This window comes from Leucopleurus acutus (genome assembly GCF_964270905.1).
Source record: "Leucopleurus acutus genome assembly, chromosome: 8".
NCBI classification, from domain to species: Eukaryota; Metazoa; Chordata; class Mammalia; order Artiodactyla; family Delphinidae; genus Leucopleurus; species Leucopleurus acutus.
Genome location: NC_139151.1, coordinates 103618447 through 103645093, shown reverse-complemented (window position 1 = coordinate 103645093; position 26647 = coordinate 103618447). Strand labels below are relative to the sequence as shown.

Sequence of the window (26647 nt, the reverse complement as noted above, 5' to 3'; positions counted from 1 at the left end):
CAGCCGCCTTCCTCCCCCACCCCCGCTCCCCCACATGGCCCAGCAGCACGATCCATTGTGATGCTTAGTGATTCTCCCGGGCTTCTGATTTCACCAAGTCAGTGGTTGCGTCCAGAAACCTTCTGACGCTTGAGCGACGACCGCCCACCTTCCAAGGTGGTGATTGGCTAGTCAGGCCAGGGGGCGGGCTGACCTCCGTCCGCAGTACCGTCACCAGCTGGCCCCGCCCCCGTATTGGGGCGACTGGGAGCAGAGCCCAGGGCAGCCGTTTGTATGCGGCCGCGGGATTGGTCGTCCGGCTCCCGCGAGGGTGAGGCGGGGCAGCGCGCACTCGCGCGTGCGTGAGCTGGCGCGCGAGAAAGGGCCCGGTCACGCTGAGGCTTGAGCGGCCGTCGCCATTTTGTAGGGTTCTCTCTGACGCGGGAGCCGCTGCCGCCGTCGCCGCCACCCGGAGGTGTGAGGGGTTCTTGTGGGTGTGTGGGGAGCCTGAGAGAGGGCCGGGCCGGCCCCTGGCTGACGGGGTTGGCCCAGGGTTAGGGTTTCTCCTCTTGCTGCGGGAGGTCCGGGGAAGACACCGGGAGGAGGCGGGGCCGGGTTTCCGGAGGGGGCGGGGCAGAGGTCGGGTCGAGTCTTTGTTGGGGCGAAGGAATTGGAGTTGGGCCGCTGGGGCGTGGGTGTCCCAGGTTGGGGCAAAGGGGACCTTTTAATTTTTAGAGTATCTTGAAAGGTGATGCGGCACGGAAGAGAGGTACACAGATTTCCCTCCAAAACCTTGTTACCAGGGACAGTAAGATATATGCCTCTTGCCCCCTGCTTGGACTCTTCTCTTACCTGCCCCCCAAAGAGTATTTTCAGCTAACCCTGTTACCTAAAATGCGCCTCATTTAACGGAGATGATGGGCTGTGCACTGCCTGCTGACACTCGACCTGTTCGCGTATCACACACAACTCACACTACTCCTTAAGAGTAAACCTTTCCTCCCGCTGTTGAAAACATAATGAACGTCTCTGTGAGGATCTTGATGGTGCCAAGAACTTTGGAGGATTGATCCAAAATGCAATGCACTGAAATTTTTCCCTCCACCCCTAACTTTTGGAAATCTCCTTTCTTCTTTTCCAGGCTCTTGTCAGGATGGTGAAGCTGTTCATTGGAAACCTGCCCCGGGAGGCCACAGAGCAGGAGATCCGCTCACTCTTCGAGCAGTATGGGAAGGTGCTGGAGTGTGACATCATTAAGAACTACGGCTTTGTGCACATAGAGGACAAGACGGCGGCCGAGGATGCCATACGCAACCTGCACCACTACAAGCTGCACGGGGTGAACATCAACGTGGAAGCCAGCAAGAATAAGAGCAAAGCTTCAACCAAGTTGCATGTAGGCAACATCAGTCCTACTTGTACCAACCAAGAGCTCCGGGCCAAGTTTGAGGAGTATGGTCCAGTCATCGAATGTGACATCGTGAAAGATTATGCCTTTGTACACATGGAGCGGGCAGAGGATGCAGTGGAGGCCATCAGGGGCCTTGACAACACAGAGTTTCAAGGTGAACTGCTCTGGGGCCTGGGTGGCAAAACTGAGTGGGGTTTAGCTCTAGACAGAGGCAAGAACACAGGACTGTGGGGCTGGCAGGGTGGTTTCTTCCATTCCGTTTTAGCCGGAAATGATAGAAAGATTGTGTGTTTACCACGCTTAAGCACAGCTTACTCTTGGAGAAGCAAACACTTCTCCTTTCCAGATTTGCCGAGATGTTCCTTAGCAACTTTGTAGAATTGCAAACGGTGGGTTACTTTATCCTGCAGGCCATCATTCATTTGGGTGCTGTTGGAAGTTTAATCTGCCTGGGCAAATGAGTATCTCATGGGAGAAGGGAGGATAAAGGTCTGTGGGTTACCTGCTTTTTCTGTTATGACAAGGAAGCCTTCTGAGAGTTTCAGTGCTTAGGGTTTATACTCTTCACTGCCTTGGGTGATGGGCTGTGGTGGGAAAGAACAATGAAGACATCTCGAAGAATCCCCATATTATAAATCTGGGTGGTGAATCTGGATTTGGGGGAGTATCTTTTGAATACTCAGGTTTGTTCGGTCTGAACTATACAAGCAGAGCCAAAAGCCATGCCATGGACTATTCTGCTCCACCTACTACTATTTAACCCTAAGGGGAAAAAAGGAAATTTCTAAAAATATTAGGTTGAATGGGAATGATGGTCCTGCTTCTGAGGAGATTCCAGTAAGGGTGTTGTATCGAATTACTTATGTCATTAATAAACATACATATGTTGTCATTAATACCACAAGAGGTTGACTGAAGACTCTCTAGGACTGTGCTAATATGGTGGCCACTAGCCACATGTGGCTATTAAATTGAAATTAAATAAATTTTAAAATTCAGTTTCTCAGTTGTGCTGCACACATTTCAAGCACTCAGAAGTCGTATGAGGCTAGTGGTTAGTGTGTTAGTGCAGGTATGGAACGTTTCCATCGTCACAGAAAGTTCTGTTGTACAGCGCTGTTCTTCAAGTTTTTTGTTGACCCTATCATCTTGTACCGCACGTTTATAGCCGCTTTTCGGGTTCATAAATTAAGACCATTTTTTCTCTGAGTGCCACTAAAAGGGTCGTTAAGAAGTACTTAAGGGTCCTCTACTAAACCTAGAAAACAGAAAAGAGATGGAGAAGAGGAAAAATTGACCAGAAAAGGGTAAGAAAGTTTGCAAATAGTAGATCACAAATGGTGCGTCAGATATCTCTGGCCTCAGCCAGTGTTGTCTTGGCCTTTAGCTACTCTTTAAAGCACAGGGCAAAAGTTGTAGATACTTTCTACCGTGAACTTGTCGTATGACTTTGGACAAGTGTTTTAACCTCTCAACGCTTCATTCTCCCCACTTATAAAATAGAATTAATGATCCCTGCCATACCTCCTTCACAGGATGGTAGTGAGGCTAGAATGAGGTAATAAGATGTGAAAGTGTTTTAACAGTAAAAGCACTGTATGATGAAAGGTGAGTGGTGTTTGCAACAATGAGTGTTTCTGTTAAGGTTAGAAACTTAACTTAAAATGTAATAATTGGCTTTCATTATTAGCTGTTGCACTTCAGACAGCTTTAAAAATATTCTTAATTATTTTCATTTGATGAGGGAGGGGATCGTAAATGGACAGTGTTGGGGAAATGGGGGTTTTCTCTTGACAAGTAACAATTAAAATGTAAAAAGTGCAATTAAACTCAGGTACAAAGTGCAGAGGTATTCTGGTATAATACTGCATGTTCTTGCCTATTTAATATGCAATTGAATAAAAGGGTAGGGGCCAAAATAAGTATATGGAAATCGGTTAACTGGGGGGAGTAGGCTTGAAAGGAATGTTTGTTTTAATATAGTGAGTTTAATTACTTCAGGAAGCGGATATCTGAGTAACGCGATGATCCATGAGATTTTTTTTTTTAATGTCTTTATTGGAAGAAAAGGATCCTTTATTTGGTTTTTCATGTTCTTAGCCTGGGCCCCTGGAAAAAGCACTCAATGGCGTACGGTACGTACGTACAGACATTTTTATAACCAGCTCTGTTTTTTTTCCAGATGACAAGAGAAAGTTTAGCATTGGATAATAAGTTGCAGTTTTACAGAAAATACAATCTAAATACCAATTTGTCACATTTTTCCATAAAGCCTTTTCAGTCATCTCCTAATGAAGGGGGCCTCTTAAGAGTGCCACTTTGGGCATCTTTTGAACCTTTATTTGTTAATGGCTGCCATAGGCTTCCTCATTGTATGACTTCTGAAAGAAAGCAGCAGAATCTGAGTTTACCTGGGTCTTTCAGGATGTTTCCTCTCCACTGGCAGCAGTGAACTGAACCACTATTGAGTTAGCAAACAAGTTTGCATTGGAAGACCCTAAAGAAGCTATTCCCAAGTAAAAACTCAGGCAGCTGAATTAGGAATGATATGTAAGAGTTCAGATGTTTCGTTTTTCCCCCAATATATAAACAAGCATTAAATTGGAGTACAGTTGTATATCAGCTATATCCCTTGATAGGAGCTCAGCAATGAGGACCCCAAGTTGCCCTCCTCTTTGTTTCAAAACAAAACACTTTTGTGGGGGCTGGTTTTCTGGGAAATGTTGGCAACACATCTCAGTAATGTTTTGGAGATCTCAGAAAATCTTTAAGCTTTTGGCCTCTCCAAAGCCAAAGTGTAGTAGAGTGGTAGAATTTAATCTTCTTTCAATTTTCTTTGGCCTGGATCCTTAAGGTAATAGAGAAGCACAGTATATTTCAATTATAAGAACTTTAGGGCAGGGCCCCCCCCCCCCCGGGCTCTAATGCCTGATGATCGGAGGTGGAGCTGATGTAATAATAACAGAAATAAAGTGCACAATAAATGCAATGTGCTTGAATCATCCAAACGCCTCCCCACCCATCACCCTGGTCTTTGGAAAAACTGTCTTCCACAAAAAAGGTCCCTGGTGCCAAAAAGGTTGGGAACCGCTGCTTTAGGGGATTTAAATTAAAAGCCTAGTTACAACCTCTGGAAAGATTATGTGAAAAAAAAAAACCTGTCACTTCTGTTGCAGATCTTTTAGTTCTAGGTAAAAAATTTTTTTACCTGAATCCTTTTCACAGCTACTACAGAGGTAGATTTTGCCACAGATGTTTATAAACTTCTGAGTTCCGCTCTAAATCAGTGGTGAAGACTGGATGTATTAATAGAAACATCAAAGTGGGGGCAAAAAAAACTGGGTTTTATTTCTCAAAAAAAATGGACCCATAATCTATAAAGGAGCAAGTTAAATATTTTCCTTAAAAGTGTACCTCTAGTTCTCTGGATTGGCTGTTTTTTAGATTGGCATTGTTACACTGACTTCAGAATTGGAGCACAGTTTGTGTCTTTCACACAGATTAATGTCACCGTACATGTTTGAAAGCCAAGTTAACTTGTAATCCTCCAGTCTAAATTATAGGGAATTCTACATTTGGGATATAAATTGGGGCAAAAATCCGTGTGTTTCTGTTCTAAGCACAGTTAGCATTTGGCCCATAATAACTTCTAAGAATGGGAGTATCTAAATCTCTGAAAATACTGGGATGGCTAACTGCTGCTTTCAGAGAATTATTGCCATTTGGTATCTGTTGACGGTATCAGTGTTGATGGTGGATGCTGCCTCTCTGCTAGCAGCTGGAAGTAAAAACCTGAGCACCTTTGTTTCTGCTAAAGAAAGGGTTTTAAGTTTGAGGCGGCAACTGCTAGAAACTGGGGTGGTAGGAATGTTGGACATTGGGCAGAACTGAGTTTGACTAAAGTGATATTACTGCACTAACCCGCTCCCCTCTCAGGGTCAGTGCATGGCGCTGTTCTGGCTGCCGTCCTGAATCGGGCTGTTTCCAACAGGATGGTGGAGCACGAGGCCTCCTATCGCATAGCTGCATCCAGAACAAGGTCTGTTAAAGAGAGAGCAACTTACTGATCGTGGAGGGGGGATTTGTTCTGAGCCGCCCTTTAGAGTGATGTTCTCTACGTCTGTACTGGCTGCCTTTTGGCTACAATTTGTAAAGCATTGACTTGTCTCCAAAGTCTTAGGCAGTTTGGCACTAAATGCTGCCAAGAATATGCCTTTCTCAAACTGCTTTTAAAGACCTTGGATGCTTTCATTAGTAAGGGTCCCTGGGCTTGATGGTACACACGGCCAGGGCAAAGATTGTTTCTTCTCTTAGCTGTTCCTCGTTCTGGTCATTTTCTGGAAGTATGGATGTGGCTTGTTTGTATGGGTGCCCAGAAGCCTTTAGGCAAATGCTGCATTTTTCTAACAAGTAGATAATCCCCTATAAAGAATTGTAAACTACATAGTAGGATGAAATGCCGATCATTCCATTACATGGAAGCACACTGTCCCTAAGAAACCAGTACTGCTTCAAGCTCTAATTCTAGCTGTTGACAGGCCTAGGTCAAGTAGTTTTCTTTTCCACAGTAGGCATGGGTTCACCCTTGCTGAAAAAAGTGGAGGTGGGGTTGAAATGTGGAGGGTCTTATAACAAACTCTTAGAGGTACTAGAGTTGAAGCAGATGATGAGCCAGGTATGATTTGTGTACCCAACATAGCCTTCTGGTGACACCTGCAAAAATGGCTGGAGGAAACAAGATGGACAGCATATTGCTGGGGTTTTTTTGTTTGTTTGTATTGTTTTTGCGGTACGCGGGCCTCTCACTGTTGTGGCCTCTCCCGTTGAGGAGCACAGGCTCCGGACGCGCAGGCTCAGTGGCCATGGCTCACGGGCCCAGCCGCTCCGCGGCATGTGGGACCTTCCCGGACCGGGGCACGAACCCCTGTCCCGTGCATCGGCAGGTGGACTCTCAACCACTGTGCCACCAGGGAAGCCCTGCTGTGGTTTTTAAGCTACAGTAAATGCTCAGGCCTTATGTGGCCCTGAGTAAATCATTGAGAGGTAGGATGCTTTCCTCTGGCATAACTGAGGTTTTGTTGGATATTTGATTTGGAAAAACTGTCAGGTTTTGAATGGTTAGAATTAATAATAGTCTTAGTAGTGAAAAGTGGAAACTTTCTCAATTTCTGTGTTGGAGAAGAAAGTTGTGGAGACGGAAGTAGGAGGGAATCCCAATCTACTGGTGTAAGTAGAGTATTGACTGGTTTCTGAGAACTTAAATTTTCTAGCTCTCGTCTGTTAAAACTTCAACTTCTTTGGGAGGGGATTGCTGAAATAGGGTTGCAGGAGTGTGCGTATGTTTGCATGTCTTTTGCCAACTAGTTCACTTTCATTTTGGGGAGGATAAAGAATGTCAATGAGTTATAATAAATCTTCTTACGTCTATTTCCTCAAGGCAAACGAATGCACGTGCAGTTGTCTACCAGCCGGCTTCGGACTGCCCCTGGGATGGGAGACCAGAGTGGCTGCTATCGGTGTGGGAAGGAGGGGCACTGGTCCAAAGAGTGTCCAGTAGATCGTACGGGTCGTGTGGCGGACTTTACCGAGCAGTATAACGAACAGTATGGAGCAGTGCGCACACCTTACACCATGGGCTACGGGGAATCCATGTATTACAACGATGCGTATGGAGCGCTCGACTACTATAAGCGTTACCGAGTCCGTTCTTACGAGGCAGTGGCAGCAGCAGCAGCAGCTTCCGCGTACAACTACGCAGAGCAGACCATGTCCCATCTGCCTCAAGTCCAGAGCACAGCTGTGACCAGTCACCTCAACTCCACTTCTGTTGATCCCTACGACAGACACCTGTTGCCAAACTCAGGCGCTGCTGCCACCTCAGCTGCTATGGCTGCTGCCGCTGCCACCACTTCCTCCTATTATGGAAGGGACAGGAGCCCCCTGCGTCGTGCTGCAGCTGTGCTCCCCACAGTTGGAGAGGGCTACGGTTATGGGCCAGAGAGTGAGCTGTCTCAGGCTTCAGCAGCTGCACGGAATTCTCTGTATGACATGGCCCGGTATGAGCGGGAGCAGTATGTGGACCGAGCACGGTACTCAGCCTTTTAAAAACTGGAGGTGAGAGTGGGGTGGGTGTGGTTAAGAGATTCCATTTAGTTCCCCAGGAGGGAGACCTGTGCCACATAGAGGAGGCTAAAGCCATCCGTTTGCTGTCAGGACAGTATCCAAAAGGTATAAATTGCATGTTAGTCTTAAGTATTTCTCTAACTTAGGCCAGGGGTTCATTTGGCCTGTCGAGGTTTTAGTTTACAACTCCAACCAACCAACTTGTTCCTTCTGAGAGAACAACAGCAACTCAGTTTGTTAGTGAGAATATTTTTCTTTAATCAAGTGTAAGCAGATCTGGGTTACAGAGACATAGTTAAGAGAACTAACACTTGTTGAGTGCCCTCTTTGTACATTATATCATTTAATTATACAGCTGGCCTTTAAGATATTTTCTTTTATGGAGAAGGGAACTAAGGCTCAGAGGGGTTAAGTCCTTTGCCTAAAGTCACCTGGTAATTGAGAGGTAGAGCCAGAATTCAAACTCAGGCATGCCTGAGTCCAAAACCACTTTCTCTTTCCACCACAAAAGTCACTGTAGTGTACGCTGAAGAGTACAGGTTCAGGAGTTAATAATGAATGTCACCAGTGAGAATTTAAGCTGTAACTTCAGACATCCAATTTGCTAATAAAACTACTACTTCGGTCATGAGCCTTTATCAGAGGAAACTCTTCTAACATATCTGTAAGCCAAATAAAATCCTCTAAATTCTAGGTGTTTAGTTCCAGGATACTTGCCTGAAAGCAGAACGTTTTGATGCCATTGTCCCATCGAGTCCCTTCCTTGTTAGTAATCCAGAGCATCGTGTTCTGTGTGGGCACTTAAGCCGTATTTCTGCATGGCTTATGATGCTGTCATTTAGAGCCTGACACTTAACATTTCTTCCAGCAAATTTTGGTTTTTTTTTTTTGTTTGAGAGGAACATTTAAGGAGCTAGATAAAACAGGTAATTTTCTGATGTGTGTAAGTCCCATTGATGGTAACCTTGCAATTTTTCCTACTTCAGAAAATGTATAGCAAAGATGTTTGAATGTCAAGAATAACTAGGAGTATCTAGAGATTGATAAATCTCTTCATCTGAGTGGAAATTGCATTATAACTTTCTATTCTCATAGTTTTCCTTGTACCTTGAAATTGACCATCAGTAGAACTGGAGGCCTCGTAGCAAAGTTAAACTGAGTTACCACTGAGTTTTCAGGGTTCCTGAGTACCCTTTTGGTATATGTGTAGAAGAAAACCAAGTGACAGGAATTTGCCCTTTTATGTAGTGGGAAGCAAATATGATGCGAACCTGTGATAAGTTATGTCCTATATGACCATGACAAGATGGATCCCCTGAGACCGCTGTGTAGTGTGTGTTCATGTGCATGAAGAGGACAATCTTACAACTAGTGTAGTTTGCCATTTTACTTTTTTTACTTTTATTGCTGCTGGATCTGCCATGAAGTAGGATATGCCTCTAAAGTAAGGTGGTATCTTCTATCGGATAACTTATATTTCTCTCAGATATGTTCCAAAGTTAAATATTAAATTAGTGTATATTGTGGTCTTTAAAGGGTATTGCTAAGGTATTTTTTAAGTGGTTTTTGACTGCGAGCAGTGGTTGTTCAACTAACCTCTTTTTAGTGATGACTTTTAAAGAAACTTACCTTCCAGGTGTGAACCTCAAATGGACTGAATAACCTTGAGTTGGTTGCAGTCCCAGGAGCCTGATGTTAATGAGGCTGCCAGGATGAAATACTCCAGAACTGTTGGGGATCCAAATTCGGGTCTCACCCTAGCAGAACTGATTCAAGAACGTCACAACTTTTGAAGTCGATTGGCACAGATCAAGACCAAGATTTGGCCCTTTGTCTGTAATAAGTAGAGGAACTTGGTGTGAGTTAACTTTTTTTTTCCCCCAGCCATTGGTGTCTGGAGTTCCCATCATCAGTGGAAGAATTAGAGAATTTAGGATTTCTTCTTTTGATTTGGTAAGGGAGATTTGGTCAATTAAAGGAACTACTGGAATTATGGCTCTAAATCTGTGACAGTATGATATGCAGATATGTTGGAGGATGAATGAACCACTCCTTGATACCCTTTGTGATTGTGATACCCATTTCTGAAAATTTGTTCACTATGAAAGATTAAAAATGAGACAAATTTAGAAGACTGCAGTTGGCCATATTTGAGACCTTGGCATCTTCTGATTGTTCTGGATAAATTATGGTTCTTGATAATATCTGTATGCCCTTTGTTGCAGCGACAGTAGCCTTGTATCACAGAAGTAGTCTTGCCTAAAAGATTGGTGAGAAAGTGAGAAAGATATGTTTATCACCAACACAGCAGTCTTCCAGATAGACTGCTTCTTGTTCTATATATAGCTAAAAGTAAACTCCTATATATAGCCATAGAAGACTCCTAGGTAATTATATGAGTTGTAAGTTTGATCCGGTCTGACTTGGATTTGTTTTGTTCTGTTCTTTTCTTTCCCCCTGGAATACAGGACGGGACCGGGGCCCTTGTACTCGGAGCCAAGCTGCTCTCCAGGCATTGTGTAAGCCTCTTGTGTTGTGCTCTCTTTCAGGTAGGATAATTGCGGACTGAACCCTCGGGCTGCGGTCATATATGAGAACTTGCTCCGCGCGGTCCCCTTTGCCGGGATGTTTCCATTGCTTCATGTTTCAGTAAACAAAGGAGTTTGTGACCAACTATGTTTTCTTTCTTAATTTAATTCTTCTAAGTTGACTTTTCTTTCCTCCTGATACTAGTCTCTGTAGCCTTTCACTCTATTCCTTATGTTCTCAGCCTCTGAGCAGCCCTAGGTAAGGATTATGCTGGCATCCCCTTTTTCCTGTACAGTGGAATCCCTCTTATCTTGCTTTCCTTAGGAGTTGAACCCTTCTCCCTGTCTACCTGCAACATCTCCTTTCCCTTTAAAATGACCATGTAGTGGCAAGCAGCCTTTTACTCTTCTCTGTTAGCTCTGGACTCTAACATTGAAGCTAATCTTCTGAAACTGCTAGGACCATTGGGGTTTTGGTGGTTGTTGTTTTGTTTGTTTTGTTTTTTTATGTCTGACCTGTGATCATGGTACAGCATTAGCTGAAATTTAGCCTTGTTTTACTCCACTTCTCCCCCCTTTTTTTTTTTAATATTTTGACAAATAAACGTTTCTAACACTTAAGTATCTTTTTGTATTTGTGTGACTGTTATTTACCACCCATATCTTCTGGTTCTTTTTCAGTTGTGCTCAAACCACAAACTTCAGTGACAGAATAGATATCTGAAATTTGGATGTACAAGGAAGGATTCAGTGAGATAAGTAGTATGGCTGCAGCAATAAGTGGAGATAAGTGAGCCAGCATCTTGAGACATTGATAAATATGCTATACCTGGTAGTCAGCTGCTTCTCTCTAAATAACCAGAGCTGCTTTTCCCCTTTTATAGGCCAGCAAACCCAGGTTAGTAGTGATAGAAGTAAGCCCCACAGAGAGAACCCTGCATCAGGAAAAGGCTGAGCCAGAACAAAGGACCTGTCAGATTCTCACTTCGACTTCATAGTACATGTTCATTTAAATTCACAATTTAAACTAGGATTAGACTTTGGCTAAAGTGAATACAGTAGTTACGATGATACGGAGAAACGTGTATTTTGAGCAGAAAAGCAAGTAGGGTATTCATAACTGGCAGTGATAATATTCTGCAATAAAATGTGTCCTCTAGAATTTTTTTTTAAAGATTTATGGACATGCTATTTTTTTATCATTGCTTAGATCCTCATAAAACAAGTTTAATGATGGACTCAACCCCACTTAAGCTTTATTATATCCTGTATCACATGGTGATATAAATTCTGTGAAGCTTTATCTAACAATCATACAGTACTTTCCCCACATATTTTGTACTTCTTAAAATACTTTTGACATAGGTGAAGCAAAACTTCTTGATTTTTGGGGGTAGGATACAACAATCTGGAGAGGTTAATCTCTCTATGCACACACTCCAACTAGTGATGATGTATATACAATATTCATGTTAGCTCCAGTATTCCCCAAGGAGGCGGGATTGTCCTTGTTTTACAAAAAAGAAGGCAGAGATACTGGGATTTCCTTGTGATTGATCTGCAAGGCATCGGGCAGAGCAAAGAAAGTATGTACAGCTTTTGCTAGCCTCTCCAAAATCTCTGGTCCTTCTCTGTGCTAAGTTAACATAGAAATTTAACATATCTTGATTTCCATATCACTGGCAGGACAAGCTAGAAAAAAAAATTGGATTCTGCAAAACAGTTTTACGTCACTGTCCAGTAAAACTTTTGGCAGTGTTGGAAGTGTTCTATATCTGTGCTGTCCAATTTGTAGCTGCTAGCTACATGTGCCTGTTAAGTACTTGAAATGTGCCTAGCGAAGCTGAGAAACTGAAGTTTTTATTTTAATTATAATTAGCCACATGTGGCTAGCGGTTACTGTATTGCACAGCACAGTTTAAATGGTAAAGTAAAGACTTCTGTTAGTACAGCTGTTAAGATTCCGCACTTCCACTGCAGGGGGGCACGAGTTTGATCCCTGGTCGGGGAACTAAGATCCCGAATGCTGTGTGGTGTGGCCAAAAAAATTAATTAATTTAGAAAATAATAAATGGTAAAATATTGTAAGTTTCTTAGGAGGAGAAAAGCCTTGAAGAAATCATATAAAATATTTCTCCCTTAGAAAATCCTTTCACTCTACCCAAAACAGATGACACTGGGAAAGGGGTTAGTTTTCAGCCAACATAAGAGGACTGTTGAATAGGAACAAATAGGTTTATTTCTAAACCTCAGTTTAGAAATTGCATGTTGTGGGTACAAAATTCCTTTTATTCACCAAGACCAAGTTGCTCATTATAGACCACTTTAGAGTCCCACTAGGCCTCTCACACTAAAAGCTCTGGAATTCATTGATCAGTGATTTGAATTGCTTCTGGGCCAAGATTTGGGTGATGAATGAGACACGTGATTCCTAGTTGAGAAGCAAACTTTGACCGCGTCTGTCATAAGCACAACAGAGGGACAAGTACAGGGTGCCTTGAAAACATGTAAATAGTGACTGACTTTGGGGGACAGGTTGGGGGGGGGCAGTTGCTATTCCAGGTTGAAACAGCATATGTGAAGGATCCTGATCAAGGAAGAGTGTGGTGCCCATTAGGAACCAGAAAGGGAGCTCTGTGGCAGGAGAAATCTGTGTAGCAGAAATCTGAAGAGGTAACTTCCAGCACAGTTCACGAGAGACTTGTGGGCTGTGTTAAGGAATTTCATCTTTAAGACTAACTGGGGGACTTCCCTGGTGGCGCAGTGGTTAAGAATCCACCGCCAGTGCAGGGGACACGGGTTCCAGCCCTGGTCCGGGAAGATCCCACATGCCGCAGAGCAACTAAGCTCGTGTGCCACAACTACTGATCCTGCGCTCTAGAGCCCATGAGCCACAACTGAGCCTGTGTGCCACAGCTACTGAAGCCCGCGTGCCTAGAGCCCGTGCTCCTTGACGAGAGGCCACCACGGTGAGAAGCCCGTGCACGGCAATGAACAGTAGCCCCCGCTTGCTGCAACTAGAGAAAGCCCACGCGCAGCAATGAAGATCCAACACAGCCATAAATAAATAAAGACTTAATGCAAGCTATTAAAGGGCTTTAAGTTTGAAGGTAACAGGATCAGATTCATTTTTCCTGAAAGATCATTGTGATTGGACAGAACAAAAGTGAATAGCATTACACTCCAATGTTCATAGCAGCATTATTATTATTAATAATTATTTTATTATATATAATATATATATATAATTATTTATATAATTAATTATAATTAAATATATATATTATAAATATATATAATATATATATAATTATATAAATAATTATTATTATTGCCAAGGTATGGAAACAACCTAAACGTCCATCAACAGATGAATGGGTAAAGGAAGATGTGGTATATAAATGTATATAATAGAACTCCACTCAGCCATAAAAAATGAAATTTTGCCATTTGCAGCAACATGGATGGACTTGGAGGGCATTATGCTAAGTGAAATAAGACAAATACTGTATGATACCACTTACATGTGGAATCTAAAAAATACAACTAGTGAATAAAACAAAAGGAAGCAGACTTAGTGATAGAGAGAAACCAACTTGTGGTTACCAGTGGGGAGAGGGAAAGGAGAGGGGCAGTACAGGGGTGGGGGGGGAAGTGTTATAGGATTATATGAAATTGTGTGAAACTTTTGAAAATTGTAAAGCACTATTGAATTTAAAGAATTCAATTTTTAAAATACTTTTTAAAAGTTTAAAAGAAGTGAATAGTGAGATTTGCCTGATATGTAACAGAGGTCTCTCCCCTAATCATGAGGCCGATAGAGTTGATGTTTTGTTTTAAAGGAAGAAAAAATACCTCAAAGACAGGAAAACAACCATTCGTAAGGAAATGTGATTCAAGGGGGCAGCGTTTAAATCCTGAGGCTGACTGATCAAGCCTTTACAGGGATGGGTTGTGCCTCTCCCACTCTAACATTGCTGAGCACCTGTTGCGGGCCAGGCCCTACCTAAGGGTTTTACACTAGGCACCACTGAATGCTGAAGGGCAAGGGAGATGAGATAGATCTCAGAGATCTTAAGAGATGAGAAAGTATGACCAAAACAGTAACTGCTATAAGAAATGTAGGGCTCCCCTGGTGGTGCAGTGGTTAAGAATCCACCTGTCAATGCAGGGGACACAGGTTCGAGCCCCGGACCAGGAAGATCCCACATGCCGCGGAGCAACTAAGCCCGTGCGCCACAACTACTGAGCCTGCACTCCAGAGCCCACAGGCCACAACTACTGAAGCCCACACACCTAGAGCCCGTGCTCTGCAACAAGAGAAGCCACTGCAATGAGAAGCCTGCACACTGCAACGAAGAGTAGCCCCTGCTTGCCACAACTAGAGAAAACCCACGCGCAGCAACGAAGACCCAACACAGCCAAAAATAAAATAAATAAATTTATATATAAAAAAAGAAAAAATGTAAAAGCATTGTGAGAGTTCAGAGGACAATTATTTATGCAATCCTACCAAAACTCTATAGCTTATTCTCGGTGCCTTAAGATTAAAACTCTTTTTTTAATATTTCTCTCCTTTGAAATGAGAATACTTATCAGTAGTCCACAAAGAGGGTGAAATGTTTGTGAGGGATGAAGGCCGAGAGGACATCCCTGGCCCAGTTTGGAGAAAAGAAAAAGCTAGAATAATACCTGAGGCCTTCCATCTCCATGAATTTCTTCTTGAGCCGTCAGCTATTGGAGGTGGGGTTCTGGGCACCACTCAAGCAAGGCCCAGCCACAGCAGCAGCACTCTGAGGTACTTCAGGTACAAGGCAAAAGAAACCGCAGACTGACTCAAACACTGCAGCTGGGAGAAAAGCATCCAGATTCCCCCAGGTGGTGTCTGTGAACTCCTGGCTGTTACTCAACACCTTCCTTAGGGCAGTGGGGGGAAACAAACAGCTACCATTTGCAGCAACATGGATGGACTTGGAGCCCGTATCACTGGCAGGACAGTCTGGCAAACGCTCCAGCCTGGCAAACGCTGAGACCACTGCAGCCCAAACCCTGCCTCTTAGGCCTGTGGCGGACTCCAATCTCCCCTTTCCTCCAATCTCTGGCCACACGATGAAGTTAGACAGTGTGGCACAGAGAGATAAGACGCCCTCAGGGCACTCGATGCACTGCACAGAGCTTGTCCACAGGGCAGGAAAGGGTTTGCTGGCTGCAAGGTAGCCCAGGAAAGGGAAGCAACGTGCCTAAGATTGGCCTCATGGCTTGTCAGAATTTGGCTCACAAATCTGGGCCTGAGATGAAGTGTCTCTGGCATACCTGGGAGGAGAAAGGAGGAAATAAAAATACATTCCTAGGAAGAGCTGTCAGCTTTGTCAGAGGAATCCACCTCAAGGCTTTCTTAAGATCAGGGCTATGCTCTATTGCCAAGGAGAACCGAAGCACAAGAAATGACAGTTCAGTCCCAGGAACCCACAAAGGAAGAGGGAAAGGTCTGGCAAGATGATTTCAGTCAGCAGTGTCTTAGGTTTGCAGGCCCTCTGAGGATCCAGGCCAAATTTAAACCGCGCAACAGCCCTACAGATTTAATGACACCCATTATCTCTACTAATCCACAAGAACCCAATGAGGTAGCATCCTTTGGCTCCCTTGGTAATTAAAGCAACTGAAGTTTAGAAAGATTAAATAATTTGGCCACCCTCCCCACAAACACACAGTGGTAAGGAAAAAAGACCCCCGATTCCTACTGCCTATTCACCACAGCAGAAAGCCAAAGAAAGAAGCTACTGAAATGGAGACGAACAGTTGGCAAAGGCACCCAGCAGTCCTAAGGCTAGACTCTATCTACCCTACTTGGGGGCGGGGTAAGCCTCTGCATTTGGCAAGGTGAACTAGACTTCCAGTGATAGTGTCCCTGGCCCACCCTTGGCTCTTATCTCAGAGGCAGGACAGTGGCTATGAGAATTAGGAAAATGAGTGGTTAGGGAAAAGGCACCCCCCACCCTAAGTACCGTTATATTCCCTCCACGTTGGGGCATGGCCAGTACGCTTCAGTGGCTGTGTTTGTGAATCATACCTCGCCTCTCCATAGGGACACAAAGAGGTATTTGGGCCAAGACCACCTAAGCTGAGTAAGTGGCCAACACTCCAGAGACCATGCCACTGCTGCCACACGCCCACCCCCACCCCCACCCCCCGCACCCGGAACCACACTGCACTGAACCAGACAAGGTAAGCCAAGCTCAAGATGGGCCGGCGCAGGTCTGGCTGGAGGAAGCTCAGAGGTCCGGACCCTGCAGGGAAGTCAGAACCCCGAGTGCGACGGGGAGTGGAGCTCGCACTGCCACATGTCTCAGGACACTCACTAGACTAATGGCTGAAATTCAGGCTCCGGAGCTGGACTTAAATTAAGCCAGAACTTAAATCCAAGCCCTTTCTGTAGTCTTAGACATGCAATTTAACCTTTCAGAGCCCGTTTCCTCATCGTAAACTTCCTCTTAAGAGTTGTTCGGAGTAAATGCAAAGCACTCAATTGGCCATTATTATCACAGATGAACTGTGATGTGTGCAAGCAAAAGAGAGGGTTCCACCCTATCCATGTAGGGAGCTGGAGGGAGGAGAGCTGTCATCACTCCCTCTTCAGTTTCAAAGATTCCAGCTCCCCCTCCTTTCTTTTCCAGCTGTGGGACCTAGACACAAACCCACTCAAGCTCTGCCCTTAGGGATCACCAAATCTCAAAGCTGAAGGGCCCTCCTAGGTTATCAGTTCCGCCACCTCTGTCTTTCTTGACTGCTGACTTATGGGATGGGGCACAACACCAACCCTAACAAGGGCCATCCAGGAATCCTCCAGTCCTACCCCCGGGTCTGGTCCTATGCTGGCACTCAGTTTCTTGAATGACTGGTAACTGCTAGGGCAATGAATGGATGAGGGCAAGGGCAGAGGGTAGTATGTTCCCAGGAGGAGCACATCATTCAAATGATAGCTTACATATATACAGATTTATTATTAAAAGCCTGTTACATGTCAGGCACTGTTGCCAGGCACTGGGGTAGTTTCCTGTCCCCCTTACAATTCTGTGAGGAAAATATTCACTAAATGAGTAAGCAAAGAAACTGAGATAAGTACCACAAAACACAAAAACTGGGCAAAATGGTAGGGAAGAATAAGGGGGCATCTCTTAGAGGCTGTCAAGGAGGGTGCTCTGATGCTTGATCCTGAAGGTAAGGTGATGCTAAGCTGATGCTAAGACCTGAAGGTAAGAAATTAATCTTAAAGTGGTCAAGGGGAAAGTCCTTCCAGGTAGAAAGAAGGTCCTGAGGCAAGAAAGTCTTTGGTGAACAGGATCTGAAAGGAGGGCCAGTGTGGTTAGAGAAAGGCGGGTGGGGGGCCTGCGATGACACTGGAGTTCGGGGCAGAGGCCAGATATTTCAAGGCCTAAGGACTGGCATTTTAAACACAATAGGAAGCTGGAGTTATGGAGTGACAATCTAATTTATATCTAACAACATCATCTCGGCTACTGAATGGAGATTAAATTGAAAGATGACCAGAGGAAAAAAAGGAAGGAGAAAAAGAGAGGCCAGAATGCCACTGCAATAGTCCTGGTGGGACTGTATGGTCTCCACTGTGGTGTGGCAAAGACATGGACAGAAGTGGCAACGTTTGATATAAAATATGCTAAGGGACAGACAAGGGGGATAAGAAATGAGGGAAGAATCAAGGATGACTACCAGGAATCTGGCTGGAGCGGCTACATGGACGGTAACACCATTTAAAGAAATAGGGAAGGTTGGAGGAGAAATTATTTTGGAGTGGGGTGACGCAGGAGTTCCATTTCACACACATCAAGTTTGAGATATTCTGTTGACAACCAAGGAGAATGCTCAAGCAGGTCTTTGGATCCCTGAACTTTGAGCACAGAGAAGAGATTTGGGAAAAGAGATGTAAATTTGAGTCTTCAGCATCTAGATCAGCATTATGCAACAGAAATATAAAGTGAACTGCAAAAGCCACATGGGTAATCATTGAAAACTACTAATAGCGACATTTTTAAAAGTAAAAAGAAACAGGTGAAATTGTATTATTTTTAATAATGTATTGTATTTCACCTAATATATCCAAAATATTATTTCAACATATGATCAAAACATATGATTCAAAAAATGAGTATTTTTACATTCTTTTTCATATGAAGCTTTCGAAATCCCATGGGTATTATATACTCACAGCACCATATGTGCCTGTGGCTCTTATACTGGACAGCACAACTTTAGATGGTACACAACGCCAAGGAGGCTAATGAAATCCCTTAGAACAGGGTTTCAACCTTGGCACTACTGATATTTGGGGCTGGGTAGTTCTCTGTGTGGGAGAGGAGGCTATCCTGTGCATCATAGGCTGTTTAGCAGCATCCCTGGCCTTCACCCATTAGATGCCAGTAGCATCCTCCCAACTTTGACAGTTAAAAAGGACTTCAGACATTGTCAAATGTCCTAGGCAAAGGGTGAAGAGTGAAGAGGGGGAATCACCAGTGATTGAGAACCACTGACCTAGACAGAGAGAGAGTGTAGAGAGCAGAGGGCCCAGGAGAACGCTGGGAACACCAGCCTTACCATCTGCCTTAGGTAGTGTGCATGGGGCATTAAAAGGTTCAATTCTCTGGTTCAATTTTTCTAGGACTGTAGGCCCTAGGGAATTGAAAGGAAGGGGTGAGGTGATTTCATGTGAAAACTGCAGAGGTCCAGTTTCTAGTACATGAAAACACCCAACCAATGTCGGTAACAGCAACAGCAAGAGGTCCTCCCCCACTGTCACTTCTTATATAATCAAGTTTTCCTCTCCTCATCTGATCCCTTCCTCTTGACAAATGGTAGCATTTACCAAGGACCACTGTCCCCAAAGAGAAACTCCACATAACTATCTGGAGAGATTGGGGGTTATCCAAATTAGAGGAAACCATGGGTATAGATTCAGTATCAAGCTTCTATGGCCTCGTATGTAGACATACAGCTTGCTTGAGCATAGAGGAGAAAGTCTGGGACTGGAATCTACATGGTGGGTAAAGCCAAGGAAACTGGTGATAATAGAGGAGCCCTAGCCTAATTGTTAACAGTCCTGAAAACTTATCAGCTTCCTTTCTACCTTGAAAACCCAAATCTGTTTTTAAAACAAACAAACCAGGCCTTTAAGGAATATCTAGAGGACTAGCTGGTGCAAATACTAAGGGAGGAAGGGCCCTGGCATTGACTAAGATGTATAAAAAGTCCGGCGTACAGTATGGCTGAAGCCAAGTGAGCAAAGGAGAGGAGGACAAAGTCAGCTAAGAGGAGGGGGCAGATCATGTAGGGCTTTACAGACCTTGGCATCCGACTCTTACTCTGACTGAAATGAAAAGCCCCTGGGGGGAGAGGGGGTTTGAGCATTTTGTGATGTTATCTGATTTCCGTTTTAAAAGGATCACTCTGGTTGTAAACAATGTAGAAGCAGGGACATTAATTAGTAAAGAATTTAGGAAATCCAGGTGAGAAATGCTAGTGGCTCTGACTAGAGTATTAACAGGGAGATTCTAAGAAGTAGAGCCAATAAGATTTCCTAATGGACTGAATGTGGGTATAACCATCATTTTCAGCCAGAGTGCATCACATCATGATATTCCTCTGCTTAAAAACAATGCAAGACTATTTTATTCAGAGTAAAGACCAGAAGTGCCCCAGATGATCATTTAACTACCTGACCTCTTCTACCTACCCGACTCTCCCCCATCACTCCACTCTTGCCTCTGGCCTCCTTACTTTGAGAACTGGCCAGCTACAATCCCACCTCCAGGCCCTTGCTCAAGCTGTTCTCTCTACTTGGAATACTAGAGGGCTGTATGGCCAACTTCCACTTCATTCAAGTCTATTTAAATCTCAGTTTCTCAGTAATCTACACCCACATACGTTGCTCTAGCTCTCCCAGTCCTCCTTACGCAACTCTACCCTTTTTAATACAAAGCTCTTATTTCCTAACACACAGTTTACTTATTTACTATGTTCACTGTCTGTCTTGGGTTGGAATGGAAGTTTCAGATGGTGGAGCTTCCATTAGTTCGAGTGATGAGACTAACAAAGAGGAGAAACCACCAGCATGTCAACCATAATAGACACGTGGCATGAACAAGAAATAAGCCCTGACCTTTTTTACGTTTAAAAAAAATCATTTCACGATTTAGCATGAAATCACTAGCAACATTCCTGTGGAATGGCAGGGGTAAAAGCCTGATTAAAGAGGGTTTAAGAGAAAATGGAAAGCAATCATTAGAGAAAGAAACCATATAAAACACTTCTGAGTTTTGTACAAAAGGAAGAAATAAAGTGGTGATAATTGGTAGGGGAAACAGAGTCAAGACGTTTGTAAAATGGGAATGACAGAATGTCTGTAATGCTAACAAGACTGATTTAATAAAAAGGAAAATGGATGATATGAGACGAATAGAACTACAGGAACAAGAAGAAGGGCCCTAAAGCATAAGTAGAGCAACTAGCCTTAGATAAATGCAGTTAATTGGGATGCTGGAAGGTGAATAGGTGTGCTGAGAATGTTAATTCTTTTCTGATTGCTTCAGTTTCTTCTGCAAGGTGCGAAACACATCATTCATTAGGTAAATAAGCATGAGAGGAGAGGAAGTGAATGGGAGGGCAAATGGACCAAGGACCTATTCTCTAATTCTGCCTAACAGAATTATGGGTCTACACAAGATATAACGTTTGTAATAATTTATTTAAAGTGAGAGCAGTCACTGAGATTGTTTTTCTCCAGCAACCTTCAGCCTCATCAGTCAGACAAATGAATAGATGAACTGCATTTAATCTGGGTTGTGGTTTTGCCAAGTATGATAAAGCTGGGGACTGGGTAGGCTTTGGGCTTGCAAGAAAAATGATGGGGTAGCAAAAGAATGAAAGTGATTGGCTATGGTTTTCAAGTTGGATAAGGAGGTGATAATATTAGAGGGTGAGGGACAATGAAAAGTAAAATCAATGAGCTGGGAGTTCCAATGGGATCAAAAGGATTAAAATATTAAAGAAAGCAATCTGGAATGACAGAAGATGGCTGAGTTGAAGACAAGAAATAAATTTCAAAAGACTAAGAGGATGGCATTTTTGAAGGATTGTCTTCAAACCAAAAAAACAAAACACACTTCTATATCAACTGGTGTTTAAGAATGGTGCACCACTGAGATGATTTACCCATTCCCCCTTGATGAAGGGGGAAAACACTGCCAACCAGGTTTCTTATCCATCTGCTATCTTAAAAGACATTCAAGGGCTTCCCTGGTGGTGCAGTGGTTAAGAATCCGCCTGTCAGTGCAGGGGACACGGGTTCGAGCCCTGGACCAGGAAGATCCCACATGCCGCGGAGCAACCAAGCCCGTGCGCCACAGCTACTGAGCCTGCGCTCTAGAGCCCACAGGCCACAACTACTGAAGCCCACGCGCCTAGAGCCTGTGCTCCGAAACAAGAGAAGCCACCGCAATGAGAAGCCCGCGCACCGCAATGAAGAGTAGCCCCCGCTCTCCACAACTAGAGAAAGCCCATGCGCAACAACAAAGGCCCAACACAGCCAAAAATAAAATAAATTAAAAAGAAAGAGACATTCAACACCAAAACCTAAAGGAAATTTGTTTAAAGAAATTGTTTAATGACTAAGTTAATTTATGACTGACTTTGGAGGATGCCCAGGTACTGTTTATTATTTCATTCTTCACTTTGGTAAATCAAATCAGTATGGTTCTAACATGACTCTTTCTAAATCCAAAGTTATAGTAACTACATAAGAAATTAATCTCTGATGAAAAATTGGACCAAACAGTAAGAATGCTGGTCTATACACTCCAAGTCAGTCAAATACTTTAGTGAAATTGCAGGGAGGTGGGTGTTAAAAAAATTTTTAAAGTCTGTTCTTGTTGCAGCACGAGAATGTAGCCGAACAGGACACCAAGAGGGGAAAATAAAAACAAAAAACCCATGGCTTTGGGCACCAAGAGAGTAAGATATCTGCTAATAAGCTATAGCTTGACCTACACAACCACTGCAGAAAACCAGTTTGGTAAAGTCTTCCACCCAGTAGGACATCTGGGGGATAAGATCTCCACTTAGGCCAACATAATGGCCCATAATTTTATAAGTCTAAGGTATGTCTTCCAGCCAGATAACTTACATATTGTAAAAGGCTACCTATAGCCTTAAAGCCCAATTCAAGAAAAAGGCCATGGGACATAAGTAAACTTCAAAATAGCAAACATAAGAACAGGCCAAATATGGCAATGCACCTATATGAAACTGGAACAGATTTATCACCAATCAAGTAGAAGAGCTCCTTCACCAAATATGAGGTGGTTCTAAAAACCTCGAAAAAAGGACTCCCCTGGTGGTCCAGCGATTAAGACTCCACACTCCCAATGCAGGGGGCCAGGTTCGATAGGAAACTAGATCCCACATCCATGCCACAACTAAGAGCCTGCCTGCCACAACTAGAAGATCCTGCATGCTGCAATGAAGATCCCACGTGCCACAACAATTTATTTGGAGCAGCCAAATAAATAAATATTAAAAAAAAAACAACCCTCAAATAAGCTTTGTTTTGGATTGCCAAGGGGGGATAACTTGACAAAGAAAAAAATTTTCAAAAGGGATTAAAATTTATGTATCTACCCCCAATTGTTCTGCATGCTGTCCACCAGAGATGGAAACAGTGTAAGACAGAATAGGTGAAGAGAGAAATGTCATTCTCATCCATCTTGACAAATAGAGGCACACTGGGTCCCTGTAGGTTCAATACTATTAGAGAAGTCCTGGGCATTGTCACAACTGGATTGGGGAGCACTATTGGTTGTTTGGTAGGTTCTGTAGGTTGACTCCTACAGATTGAATCCCTGGAGGACAGGCATGCCAAACCACAACAAATCCGATTTATACTCTATAAGTAAAGCCTAAATACATTATTCAGAGCACTCTAGGCACAGATTTACAACCAGGGTTGACTTTTCCCCCAAGGCCAACCCCTACAGACTGTGATTTAAAGGGTCTAAGGCAGTGGTTCCCTCTGGATAAGCAGGTTTTGTTAGAGTAGGTAGGACGCATCTGTATCCCGTTCATTCCAGTCTTCCAGGAAAAGTGCTAAAATTTCTTGCTTCTTATAATCAGAAGAGGAAATATGATGTTCTAACACTATTTTCATTCCTTTAGTTCTACTGCAATTAAATTGAGATTTCTTTCAATTTGGTCCCCAGCTGAGTGCCCACCTAGAAAGCAAAGTCAGGTATCTACCTCATACTTTATATCAAATAAATTCCAAATAGATTAAATTTTTAGTTAAAAAATGAAACCATTAAAGTATCAGGAAAAAAGTAAGAATGTTCTTCAAGTGCAGAAATCCCAAATATGATGCAAATCCTGAAGTCCTAAGAATAAAGGCTGGAAATTCAACTACCATACATTTTATTTTCTTACATGGCAAAAACATCATGAATAAAATGACAAATTGGGAAAAACACTAGCAACTCCTACCACAAAGAGCTAATTTCCTAAACATATACATTGCTTCCACAAGTTAGTTAACATGAAGACCCAATTTTTAAAAAAAGGTAAAGACTAAGGATATGAAAAGACAAAAAATGCAAATGGCTCTTAAAAATATAGAGATGATCAACCTCATTCATTATAAAAATAGACACTAAGTATAACTATAATAAGATACCATTTAACCCATCGGGTTGGGAAAGATGAACAAATGCACTGATGAGGGTTTAAAGAAACATTTGAAAAACTGGAATAAATTCTGAGAACAATCTGACATGTAGCAAAATGTAAAATGCCATTCCATCTCTAGGAATATAACTTACAGATACACTTGCACTCATGCAAAGTAACTATATTTCATCTAATCCAAATGCCACCGATTTTAAGGTCATCATTGATTTTAAGATGCATCGTTATTTTATGTACCACTAAAATCAAAACACTGCCAATTAAACTATGGATATTAAGATACAAATTTCTGATATTAAAAAATGTGGGGGAAATATATATATATATTCTATAACCTCATTAATTTCATTCCATAATTTTTTAAATTGAGGTAAATATTCAAAATCTGGTTCCCTATCTTTGCTGGGCATCCTGAATTTTACAAGATGTGCCATGCTGAAATTCTACAGGAAACCTTTTTGGGCATCTTAGCTCCCAGACTGCTTCTCTGGCTCTCCAGGGAAAACTTTTCATCATTTACTACGAAAGTCTGCTCTTCAAACCATTTCAAGTCTATAAATAAAATCAGAATGTTCTAGTCCAGCTCACGCTAGTGTGTAAAAACGATCCTCCTTCCCCTTGCAATAGGCTAGATGGAACAGATCAGGTTGGATGGTCTATACCATTGGTCCCCAACCTTTTTGGCACCAGGGAGTGGTTTCATGGAAGACAATTTTTCCGCGAACGGGGGCGGGGTATTCAGGTGGTAATGCGAGTGATGGGGAGCCGCAGATGAAGCTTCGCTCACTCCCTCGCCTGCCACTCACCTCCTGCTGTGCGGACCAGTTCATAAGCAGACCAGTACCAGTCCACGGCCTGGGGGTTGGGGACCCCAGGTGCTAAGGAAGCTCCAAACTCAATCTGGTTTCAATATTCCCTACATAGTGAAAATGAGAGAGGTCCCATCTCGCAGTTTAACTGAGTACAAACAATTCAGTATGTTCAGTAGAGGTACTCTACTGAACCAGCAGGCTTAGCCCTTCAAAGAACCAGCCCCAGTGGACTAAGAGCATAGTACTCAGTTTCCCTATTGGCCTTGACAAGTTAGAGAAAACATGAGCAGTAGTAACATACTCAATTCAACTTTAAGATTTACTTATCATTAGCTAAGCCCCTTCCTTCTTTGGTGTCTTATCTCCCTGACAAACTGCTAGCACCACCCCTATCCTGTATCTCAGGGGTGTTATTTACCTGCCAGTGAATAATACTAGGCCCTACTCATGTCAGAAAATTTTTATTTGGTGAGAAGTTGGAAGGTTTCCTATGTTAAGCCATCATCTCAGGCTTAAGTCAGAAAAAAGCCGTTAGCATAAAACTTATTTTTATCAAAATTATGCACGAACGGGCTTGCCTGGTGGCGCAGTGGTTGAGAGTCCGCCTGCCGATGCAGGGGACACGGGTTCGTGCCCCGGTCCGGGAAGATCCCACATGCCGCGGAGTGGCTGGGCCCGTGAGCCATGGCCGCTGAGCCTGCGCGTCCGGAGCCTGTGCTCCACAACGGGAGAGGCCACAACAGTGAGAGGCCCACGTACCGCAAAAAAAGAAAAATTATCCACGCACATGATTTAGCAAATACAACAAGGCTTTCACGTCTCTTGCCCCATCCTCCCCAGAAGCAACAGATCTTAGCTCTTTTCAGCGTTCCTTACCTTTGTGTCTGAGTAAGATGCTCCCTGTTCTTCATTTACCACTTTAAGAAATTATCTATTTTTTTTTTGGTAATATTTGGCTGTGCCAGGTCTCAGTTGAGGCACGTAGAATCTTCACTGCTGTGTACGGGATCTTCGTTGTGGCATGCGGGATTTTTTTTTTTTTTTCAGTTGTGTCGTGCAGGATCTAGTTCCCTGACCATGGATCGAACCCAGGGCCCCCACGTTGGACGCCAGGAGTCCCTATCTATTGATTTCTATTATGAAATTTTGAATTTTGCTCTTACACACCCCATTACTTACCCATCCACACTTCCCTATTCTCCCAATTTAGATGAAAATTATTTTATTAAATATATAAATCATGCTGCCATGATTATGACTCGGTAGAGCTCCTAATTATATTTTATGAGTTTTTGTTTACTCTGGAATTAGCATTTACATTTTTTCATTTATTTTCTATTTTCTTATCAGCAATTGAGCTAACTCTTCAAATGAACCAAAATTTCCTCAAGATATTCAAATATGCTAAGTTTCAAAATCAGTCTTAGAGTCATTCCATTCTAGAACTCAACTTTCCCTTGCTGCAACCTAGAGTACTGTTCTCCAAGCCAAAGCAGAAAAGCAGTCCTGGGACTTCCCATTGCCATCATTTCTGGGAATTCCGTTTGCCTCCGCATGAGACCACATGGAGAATTCCAGTACTAAGCAAACTCTACTTCAGTAATTTGCACCAGCATTTAATACCACAATGCAAATAGTCTACCTCTCACTACTCCATCCCCCTAGAGTCTAGCTTATTGCTGATGTAGCTCTGGGATAAGAAGCCTGGTTTAATTTAGCATTCCAACTCAACCCCAATTTTGAGGGTGTGTGGATGACTTTTAAGTGAAAGTTAATCTAACACCACATCAGTATCATCCTGAAAACTGCCCTCCTAAGCCCTCTGACTCATCCAGAATCGGGCTTGGCCAGACGCCATCACAACAGAATGGTGTAACCATTCCTATCTCCACCTAACATATATACCAGTTATTTGCACACCCAAATTGCCTATGCAGAAAGCTGCCTGTGTAGGCAAAATAAGGACAGGCACCTAATCATCTTTATTCTCCACATGGTACTTACATGTAGCTGGTAACCAGTGAGTACTTCACAATGTGCAAAGCAAGCTC

The 26647-nt window shown here is 43.2% G+C and overlaps 1 protein-coding gene across 3 annotated transcripts; it reads left to right on the top strand.

Annotated features, from left to right (window-relative positions):
* Positions 1 to 372: 372 nt before the first annotated feature.
* LOC309965851 (RNA-binding protein 4B) lies at positions 373 to 11861 on the top strand. 3 transcript variants are annotated; one of them, XM_082845659.1, is made up of 4 exons: positions 645 to 748; positions 1121 to 1544; positions 6828 to 7504; positions 10063 to 11861. In XM_082845659.1, exons 1-3 carry the CDS (start codon positions 731 to 733, stop codon positions 7493 to 7495), a joined length of 1110 nt encoding a protein of 369 aa, XP_082701785.1. In that variant the 5' UTR covers positions 645 to 730; the 3' UTR covers positions 7496 to 7504; positions 10063 to 11861. The 3 variants fall into 3 exon arrangements, with proteins under 3 accessions (XP_082701787.1, XP_082701785.1, XP_082701786.1); XM_082845660.1 differs by lacking the exon at positions 10063 to 11861 and adding an exon at positions 9150 to 9237; XM_082845661.1 differs by lacking the exons at positions 645 to 748; positions 10063 to 11861 and adding an exon at positions 373 to 454 and having other exon boundaries at positions 6828 to 7806.
* Positions 11862 to 26647: the final 14786 nt, after the last annotated feature.

Excerpts from the sequence above, each read along its gene's own strand:
- LOC309965851 (XM_082845659.1), top strand. Across the intron at positions 1,545-6,827 it reads TGACAACACAGAGTTTCAAG|GCAAACGAATGCACGTGCAG; the intron begins GTGAACTGCTCT and ends TATTTCCTCAAG.